The sequence below is a fragment of the Microtus ochrogaster genome, unplaced genomic scaffold (assembly GCF_000317375.1).
Source record: "Microtus ochrogaster isolate Prairie Vole_2 unplaced genomic scaffold, MicOch1.0 UNK38, whole genome shotgun sequence".
NCBI classification, from domain to species: domain Eukaryota; kingdom Metazoa; phylum Chordata; class Mammalia; order Rodentia; family Cricetidae; genus Microtus; species Microtus ochrogaster.
In genome coordinates this window covers 1,616,189-1,626,113 of record NW_004949136.1, presented here as the reverse complement: position 1 = coordinate 1,626,113, position 9,925 = coordinate 1,616,189, and the positions used below count along the sequence as shown (strand labels likewise).

At 55.5% G+C, this 9,925-nt stretch overlaps 1 protein-coding gene across 1 annotated transcript in view; it reads right to left on the bottom strand.

The window, feature by feature from the left end:
* The window catches only part of Megf6 (multiple EGF like domains 6), a 99,033-nt gene that overhangs the window by 41,744 nt on the left and 47,364 nt on the right, over positions 1-9,925 (bottom strand). The window contains exon 4 of the mRNA XM_005368642.2: positions 7,278-7,400. Coding sequence (XP_005368699.1) covers positions 7,278-7,400 — 123 coding nt within the window. The remainder of the gene's footprint in view (positions 1-7,277; positions 7,401-9,925) is intronic.

Sequence of the window (9,925 nt, the reverse complement as noted above, 5' to 3'; positions counted from 1 at the left end):
CTACACGCTACCCAGACTGCCTACATGCCACCCAGACTGTCTACACGCTACCCAGACTGTCTACACGCTACCCAGACTGTCTACAGACTACCCAGACTGTCTACACGCTACCCAGACTCTGAGAAACAGTCTGCATCCATGTATGATTCACAGCAGTGACCTCTGACTCACCAAGGTTTCCCCCACTCCTAAGTATATACACCCTATGCCCTCAAACCCCTACACTGGCCCTAGGTGGAACATGTCCCCTCATATCAGCCAGTCTCAGGCCTTTTCTGCATTCCTGCTGTCTCCCAAACTGACTTCCAGAACTGTAAAGGATTCTAGGATGAGATTCCGGGGTCTGGAGGTTCAATAGTGGTAAGAGTCTAGTTGCCCAGCAGGAGTCTGAAGTGGGGTAGTGAAAGAATTTGAGGGGGGGGGGTTCTGGGCTTAGACTCATTTCTCAGGATGCCTTAGGGAAGAGGCAGAGAGAGGCAGGAAAAGTATCCCATGAGGCCCCGGGTGGCAGGTGCAGTCATCATTCAAGCCAAATGCACCAAGACAAACAGCTGCTGAAGACACAGTTGCACAGGAAAGAGTTAAGAGGCCATGGGACAAGAAGAGATTGGCCCTGTGGGGGAAGAGAGGCTAGGGACAATAGTGGAGGAGAGACATTGCTGAGGTCGGGTAGAGATTCTCCTGTCCCGCTTCACTCCACCCGCCCTGCCCCACCCCACCCTGGGACTGCCACCCAGCCTATATGCCCTGCCACCTGCTAACCAGGAGGAGCTGTCAACCTCACTTCCAGGAGACATAAAGGGAAATGAGTTGTTCTAGGTTATACAAGACATGGCCACTCTGTAAGGCAGCTCAGGATCCCTGCTATCCAGCAATTGGTGTTCTGCTCAGGAGACCTAGACCACCAGGGAGTAAATCCAGGAAGGCCAGCTGATACCAGGAGGACCGAAGAGGAGGGTGCCGGGAACTTCCCTTTCCCCAGCCCAGAAGACCCCCCAGTCCAGTGCAGAAGCTTCCAGAACCAGAGCAAGATCTTGCCTACATCATCTGATGGTCATTTTCTCACCCCAGAGACCAGCCAGAATTCCTAGAATGCTCTAGGGTCCACCATTCTACTATTTCCTTTCTGTGGGCTTAGTCTGAGAATGCAACTTTATTATTTATTTATTAAATTTCTTTTTTGGGGGAGGCAGTCTCTATAACCCCAAGCTGGTCTCAAAAATAAAGGAGGATGACCTTGAACTTCTGATCCTCCTGCCTCCCCTTTCCAAGTCTAAGATTGTAGGTTTAAGCCACCACGAAATTTGCATAGCCCTGAGGACTGAACCCAAGGTTTTGTGTCTGTTAGGCAAGTGCCTAACACCACAGCCCCAGCCCCAGGATTGAGGAACTCTGAGCCACGCATGCTGTCTCCAGTCGGCACTCAGGGACGAAAACCTCATCTCCTATGTCTACCTCAAGTCTGCCTGAGCCCACAGGGCTTCTGCCAAGAAGGTTGCTGGTGTTTGCCAGAGGCTCCACCTGCCTACCCTGGGGTGACTTTGGACTGTTGTCGTTGTACTGGCAATGTATGGACCTTGGAGGCTATTACTTTCCTGCCTTGGCCTCCACAGAGAGTCTACCTGCCAGTTTGCTCACTAGAGGAATGAGCGTGAGCCAGCAATGGGAAATGAGAACCTTCAACTCTCAGCACCTCCGATGGAGGAAGAAGGCCTTGGCCATGGGCGTCTCTGGAAACCCTGCCGCTGGCCTGGAAGGACACGGCATCTGTAGCTGGGTTTCTTGCCGTATCCAGAGGACACTGGACTGGGGAAGCCCCAGTTCTTTCCCTGGCAGAAGGGCTATGACTGTGGCCAGAAGGCCAGGTTCACGCCTAACCCCAGGGCCCATGGGTGTGTGGCCACATTCCCCAGCCTCAGCCTCTGACCATGCAGCAGGCCATTCTCGCTGCTGTAACTAACTAAATGCCTCATTTGGTGAATGACCAACAGCAGGAACCAACTGAACACAGAATTACGTGAAGAGCCAGGACAGAAGCCAGCAGAACTGGCATCTGGTGAGGTCTTTTCTTCATAAATGGCACTTGGGTCGTCTGGAGAGGATGACTGGAGTGGCAGGTCCCCTCTGCACTTTCCTATAACCACCTCCCTTCACGTTATCTTACTGCAGAGTAAACTTAGCATCCATGTTCACAGAGGACATTGGTAGACACAAATGTCAGCTACATGCCGGGTACTGCTGAGAAAGAAAGGCTGACAGCAGCTGACCCAGGCCAGCTGTACTGGTCCCCGGGAAGGGCCAGTACTGCTGCGTTAGACCCCCATCCTTGTGCCTGATGCCTGGGGTAGCTGCATGTCTGTGTCACCTTCTCTGACCCTCTGGACCCTCTGGACCCTCTGGACCCTCTGGACCCTGGGAAGCAGCACTCCTACAGAGTCTCCCCAAAGTCTTTAGTGCCTGTGTGAGAGAGGGACTGAACATGTCACACCTCTTCCATGTCCCAAAGGCCCTGGGAGAATGTAGAGGGCTCCAGACGGAGCAGGAGCCACCCAAGCAGCTGAGCACAGGACCCTGGGGGTCTCCTGAGGCTGCTCTGAACTTTACCATCCAGCTCTGGGCTCACCAGCCCTGCTTGGGATTCCGAGTCACTACTGCCCCTCTCTGTCCTCCAGCTCAGCGCTTTAACAGTGTGTGAAGCTTGGGAGGCTCCTCCCGCATGTCTGAGGAAGATGACATGGTGTCCACAAAGGACTGGAGCCTATGGCCTTCTCAGAAACAATCCCAGCTCTATCCTTAAATCCCTACAACTGAGGGAAGGAGAGAGGCCTGGGCCAGCAGAGACCCAGCACTGACCCATGTGGTACCTGTTGAGTGCCAAGGGCATAGTGGGGGGGCTTAGGTCACTGCTCTCACTGCTCTTCCCGTCCACTAAGGCCAGGCTACCCCCAGAGAGTACAAAACCCACAGGCACTAAAGACTTTGGGGAGACTCTGTAGGAGTGGTGCTTCCCAGGGTCCAGAGGGTCCAGAGGGTCAGAGAACGTGATAGCACAGACATGCAGCTACCCCAGGCATCAGGCACAAGGATGGGGGTCTAACGCAGCAGCACTGGCCCTTCCCGGGGACCAGTACAGCTGGCCTGGGTCAGCTGCTGTCAGCCTTTCCTAATCAGAACTGCGACTCGCTTCCCACGTTCCTTCCTCTCCCGAGGGACAGAGAGGACCTGGCGGAGCTCTCGGGCAACAAGGCTGCATTGGTGGGTGTGACAGAAATGGGACTGGAGTCACTATGACAGCTGAGAATGGGTGAGACGGGCTTCTTGGGAACCTCGGTTTGGGGGAGCCTCCTTGGGGACAATGACATAGTGTCCACGAAGAGCTGGCGCCCACAGGCGTCTCGTGAACATTCCATGGTAACCCCAGCTCTACCCTTAAACCCGTACGGCTGAGGGGGAAGAGAAGGGCTCTCTGCTGGAATGATGCCAGCCCCGGTCTCTAAGCATTTCCTTGAATCCTCTAATGAGTGGAGAAGCTGCGAGTCCTATCTGCCCTGTTTGATTGCCCAGAAACACATCTTAGCGGGGGACTACGTCCAAGCTCCACCCTCATGACCCCAAAGGTGAGCCCTGGGATGGCTTTTGTGGAAGTGGAGATGCGTTCAGGGCCCTGGAACGTACAGCAAGGAGCTTTGCTGGGGAGAAGAAAGACGGTTCAGTCGGTGCTTGCCTCATCAGCATGAGGGTTGGGTGTGGTGGTGTGAACCTGCAGCCCCAGATCTGGAAAGGGAGAGACGGGGACACTCCTGGGGTTCACTGGCTGCGGGGCTACTTGGTGAGTTCCAGACCAATGAGAGCCTGTCTCAGAAAAGAAGGCTGATAGCATCTAAAGAACAAGACAGAGTGTTCTTCCCCTACACACACGCATACACACTCATGTACACATACATACACACTAAACAAAATGAGCGTCACCGAAGAGCCTGATAGGTCTATCATACATGGGCCTGGGTCCACCTATGCAGGCCCAGTCCAGAACAGAGACTAGATCCCACCCGGCAGGGCAGAAGCAGTGGCTAGTGTCACTCAGACCACCCAGTCCCGCTGAATGGACTTGGGCCCTGGCTCCAGCAGAGCCTCTCAACACGTGACGTACACCAGCCTGGACCAGGTCTCAGGGCCGGGCCCAAGACACCTCGGGCCAGACTCCCATGCCAGCACTCTGTTTTACAGCGGCTATTCATCACTCAGAGCGGTTTCTGGGCTCACCCCACCATCAACTCTGCACACACCTCCCCGTGTGAGCAAGCGAGGCCGTCCTTTCCTCCTGGGATGTCTTCATTTCCTACAGCCTGTGCTCACACATGCAGGCAGTCTGCGCCCCACGAGCTCTGCTGCCTCACGTATCGGCCAAAGGAGGCCGGGCTGGCAAGGAACAAAGAAAGCACAGCAGGCCCCTGGCTCACGGTGGAGGCCCTTGGCCATGAGGTGACTTAGAACTCCAATCATCCCAAACTCGCAGAGCTGGGGCATGAACCCCACGGGAGGTGAGGAGGTGGGGAGGAAGGGCTGGGGCCGGGAAGAGGCAAGGAAAGAGAAGGCGGGTGCTGCAAGGCCAAACCATTCTCTGCCTAAGACTCCGCCATCTAGTCATGTTCCTGCCTCTACCCACCTCTGACAGAGGCAAAGACCTGGTCTACCCTTAGGGCAATCCAAACAGAGACTCCAATGTCTCATGAAGGAACAGAAGTGATCTTGGGGCCACAGGCCTGCAATCCCAGCTACTCAGGAGGCTGGTGCAGGGAGATCTCAAGTTCCAGGCCCTCCTGGGCCACAGAGTGAGGTCCAGGAAAGCCTGCGAAGTTTTAGTCAGACCCTGTCTCAAAGAGGGCTGAGGGATGTACAGCCCAGTGGTAAGCTGCTTGCCTGGCACGAGCAAGGCCCAAGTCCAGCAGCACCCATGGATGGCCCACTTTGGTCTTGGGTCATCACCCTCTTCTGCCTTCTTTCTGCTTCCTTCCCCGGGGCTGTGAGTGGAGGCCGGCTTGCTGGCACTGCACTCAGCTCCCCAACATCCATGTCCCACTTGGATGGCCGATCAACACAGCACACCAGCTCCAGAGCACACACTACAAACTCCAGCTTCTGGGAGGAAGATGATGGGTAGCACCCACTGATACACGCCCAAGAGCATCCCTCTCCCGGAAAGGACAGATGTGGATGGGCTGAGAAGGTAGCAATCCTTTCTCTGGGGCTCTGTAGGCCTTTAGGGGGGGTCATCCTTACACATACCTGCCTGGAACCCCACTGCAGAGCTTCCGCCCTTCTCTCCTAGGCTGTAAGAAACATGGGGTCAGTTTAGAGCCAAGATCTGTCTGAGCAACTGCATCACCCCAAAGCAACTGACCAAAAGCTGGGGCAGGCATGCTAGACAGAAAGAACCTACCTACCCATTTCATCCTGACACTGACGTCCAGGTGAGGGGCTTCTAGGGTGTCTCCGTGGCTATGCTGGGCCTTCCCTGCAGGCTCAGGAGGGACCCTATGCCTGCTCGCGGCCTGGCCCCAGGGACAGCAGGCACTCTGACTGACCAGGGCTTGGTCTAGAAGCCACTCCTGCTGATGTCTGTCCCCATCTTGTAGTTCTTACACAAGGGGAGGTATCCATACGGATAACCGCCATGCATTCCAGAAGACAGACCAGAAGAATGCCAGGAGTCTTCAATTGCCCAGCAGAGCCCTTGACCTGGCTATTCGTACGTCACTGGAGAGTGGGGATTTTCAGACTCCCCATCAGGAAAGGTGAGGCTCCAGGGGCAGTGGACAGGCACCTCAGGCCAGCCCCATCTAGGAAGCCATGGGGCTGGGGAGCCTGATTCCATCTTGGGCCAAGAAGCAGTGGTCACGGAAAGGGAGCTGCAGAGCAGGTACCACTTGGGGGAGGGTATAGCCAGTGCTTGGTTAGATGAACTGGCTCACAGCAAACTATCCAGGGCCAGGTCTGTACCAAGTATTTCAGTTTGCTCCTTAAACCGGCTTAGCGATCACTCCCTCTTTTCGGAGGGAGATACCCCAGACTTGCAGCGATGAAGAAGGCTCTGTAGGCTCTGTGACTGATGGGAACCAGAAAAATCTCCCTAGGACACACCTACATGTCACAGTGGGGGGGATGGGCTACCGAAGGTCTTGCACACTTATGTACAGCCATGTCACAGAGACACAAAAAGGGGGATGGAGGGCAAGCTGCTCCCTAGAATTGACTTAATAAGCCAGTTCAAATCATGAGCCATCTCTAACACTGGTGCCAACCCAAGCCCCAAATCTCTGCTGCCAAGAAGTTCTGGATGGGGCCTAAGTGGACCTGCCGGGGTCTCAGTTCTGAGGGCACCATCAGGGACTGGCTACACAGGCATGGGGACACAGACACAATCATTAACGCTGATCTGCACTGCCCTCCTGGGACACCAAACCCTCGGCCCCAAACCCACACTTACTTCCCTTTAGTCTAGACACATGGAGGCACAGGGCCGAGGGCTGCCCCACAGCTGGGGCACGACCCTAGGTCACAGCAACGTTCCCCACCTCCAACCTCCTGCTGGCCGTCGGAACAAGTTAAGAAGGAGAACGTGGGAATCCATTCTTCTAGAATGTCTCACGCAGAGCAGACACCCCCCGCCTCAATGCTTCTCCAAACCCCATGTCCAGCAGACTAGGCCCCCACTTGTGGGCAGATGGTTCACAGATGGGCAGTTGGATGGCTGGAGACAGTGGGTCACTTAACTGAGGACATTCTAGGGCACAAGATGACAGTGACCGTCTGATACGGCGAGCAGAGACAGGCTGTTTGACCCAGGCCCAGAACCCTGGCCACTGATGGCTCCAAACACTCCAAGAGGCCCAGCTGTTCAAACCAGCGTTGAGTCCAGATGTCAGGGCAGCCAGAGAATGAGGAGCTGGGGACAGTGGGCCCTCCTCCATCTTCCTGCTCCCTCCCCTCTCTGTTCCCTGTGTCTCCCCAGGACTGTCTTCTGTCTGGTCTTGATTTTGCTGACAGCCTGCCAGCAACATTGGGGCAGAGTTATGGGGGCCAGTTCAGAGCTGGCAAGCTTCTTCCAGCCCCAGGCCTCTCGACAGTCCTTGACAGGCAAGGTTCTATCAGGGTCGCCCGGCATCCACAGGGATGTGGGTCCTTCCCCCATTGGGATTTAGAACCTAGGACTAGCATGGGCTTGCCCCTGGCTCCCACCTCCCCTCCTCAGGGCAGAGCAACAAGACAGGTCCTACCTTGGCAGCTTTTGCCATCGCCCTGAAGCTGGTAGCCAGGTGGACAGCGGCAGTAAAAACCACCCACGGTGTTGCAGCAAGGGCCTTCACAGCCCCCGTTGGCATTGGCACACTCGTCGACATCTGTGGCGAGAAAAGCAGATGAGCATTGGGCCATGGAAACTCAGTGTCCCCAAGGGTTAGGGGAATATCAGCTAACAAGACGGATCCCAAAGAGGGACCCAATAAATTGACCCAGGTCAGACTGCCATCCTCCCCTTCCACCCAAGCACCCAGGGAAGTGGCTCTCTTTGCATCCAGTGTAACGAGTCTACAGGACCTTTAGGAGCAGCCACAAGCAGTGGTGTTAGCCCTGGAGCATCCTGTGTGCCCTGGTGAACCACCTGTGCAGCCCTGGGCTTTCCAAGGAAACCAAACTCCCTTTGCTCTGCAGCGAGAGGACCCCACATGATTCCTCTTCGTAGCTGCCAGAACTGTGCCGATAGACTCAGCACTCTGGTCCTACCAGGACAGCTCTGGGCTCCCTTCATGACCAGGTGACACTGTGTCAGGTTAGGGAAAGCAATGAGCACAGAGTCAAGCTCCTGGACCCAGACTGCCAGGTGCTGAGCCCGTGGCTGCTTTTCCTCCACCAGTTCTTAGGGTCCAGAGCACAGGCGGTAACTCTGGGTTCAGGTTTACCCAGGAGCAATGGTGCTTCAACTGCCACCCGATGTGGCTAGCCTGGGACTTAAGGGACCAGGGTTCTGAGGGAGGTTCTGGGGTGTCAGAACCTCACGAATGTGTTGAGTCGGGATCTAGGGCCTCCATCCACTGGCCTGGTCAGACTGCCTCAGCTGAGTCCAGGGAAGCTGAACCACAGTGTCCCCAACCACTTACCTCCAAAGGTTTAGGCTCTCCCCTGTAGTTTCTAGGAAGGCTCAGGGCAACGGGTACCCCAACATGTCACAGGTACACATGGTTAAGCCTTTATTCTACCTGCCATATGCTATTGCTGGGAAGGAAACTAAACCCCACCCCAGTGACATACAGGTAGTAGACAGAACCAGGTGTAGGCACTCTCAGGCCTGAGTTGGCCCAAAGCTTCCTCAGTGGCCCCACCATCTCTTCACATCTCCTCAGGAGGGTCCCTAGAAGAACTTCCCTCGGCTAAGCTAAGGGCCTCAGAGATACCCGTAGTCCCGTGAGGACAGCGGTGGCCAAAGGACACTGGCCAGCTGTCTCTGGAATCTTGGAACAAAGCCAGCAGCCCTGCAAAGTCTACAGTGGGAATTTCCTAGGAATTCCTGGGAAGTTACACAGAGTCTCAGCAGAGGTCATGGCTGGGGTACCTAGTGTCCCCTGTCTGCTGGCCTGAGGAGACAGCACCAAAGCCAGGCTGGCTGGCCAGGATACGAGGCACGACGCAGCTTCTAGGTCTGTCCTGTCATTCAGACCACTGTGTGGGAAGCTGGAGAGGAGGCCAGTGGGGACTCGCAGGTCAGGGTCACAGACCAAGGTTCTCTCATGGTACTGTATGGGCCCTGGGTCCGGGTTAGGGAACCTTGCAAGGCCATACCGCGGTCAAGTGGGCATCAGAGTGAGAATGCCCACTGCTGCTCAGAGCCTCAGGGGCTCCGCATGTCTACAAAAAAAGCCCTGAGCTTGGCACAGCAATGAGTCAGAGCACCTGGTACCCAGGACAGACACTTGTTGCCCCGTTACCATGGCAGCGGCTAGGGGCTCCTATCCTGAGAATGCCTGAGAAATTCCTTTCGCTTCTGGGCTAGCCTGAGCCATGCTGGGTCCCCACAGCCCTAATCACCTGCATTGGGGGATCATCTACACTGGACACGTAATCCTCAGAGAAGATCTGATCCAACCCATCTCAGGGTTCCTGTCTCCAGCCCAGGCCCACGGGGGCTACGGGAAATAGCAAATGCCACATAAATTCCATGCATAAGAGCTCCAGGACAGAGGGCAGAGCACTCCCTCCCAAGCTGTGACAATCTTTGCCACAACCAGACACCAGGAGAGCAGGGTAGAGTAGGCAGGTTCCCCGGCTGAGCCCCCTTCTATACACAGAGCAGGACCAGATGGCCATCTGGGCGAAGATGGAGGCATTTCGGAGGCCCCCATGCTGCACTTCCAGTTCATAGTAAACCGTTCAATAGAGCCCCCCCCCCATCACTTGTGTGTAAACTGTCCCATCCCTGCATGCCCTTTGAGGTCTGCCCTGCCCTCCAAAGCACTTATAAATATGTCCCAGTCATCACCTGTTCCTGGGGGTGGTGGCCTGCAAAAACAGGGTTTTCATGCTTTGGGTAGAAACTTTCATGAAATCCTCTCAAACCAATACAGTTGGGTGACCGTGACATTGGCATCCACACACACGGTGACCTGAAGAAGACCCTTCACAGCAGAATCCACTGGAGGCAGACCTAGAGCCTAGCACAGAGGTCCACCAAGTAGTCACCCTTGCAGTCCTGGCTGGCATCACCCCTGATGCTGAGGCCGGCTACTAAAGATGGTCATTCTAAGACAATATACGCAACCCTCATGTGCCTTTAAAAAACAACAAACCGGGACCTTGGCCCCTTGAGTCCACTCAGGGTTCACTAGGATGTCTCTACAGTTCCCAAGGATGTCCCCCTCACCCCTGTCAGCTC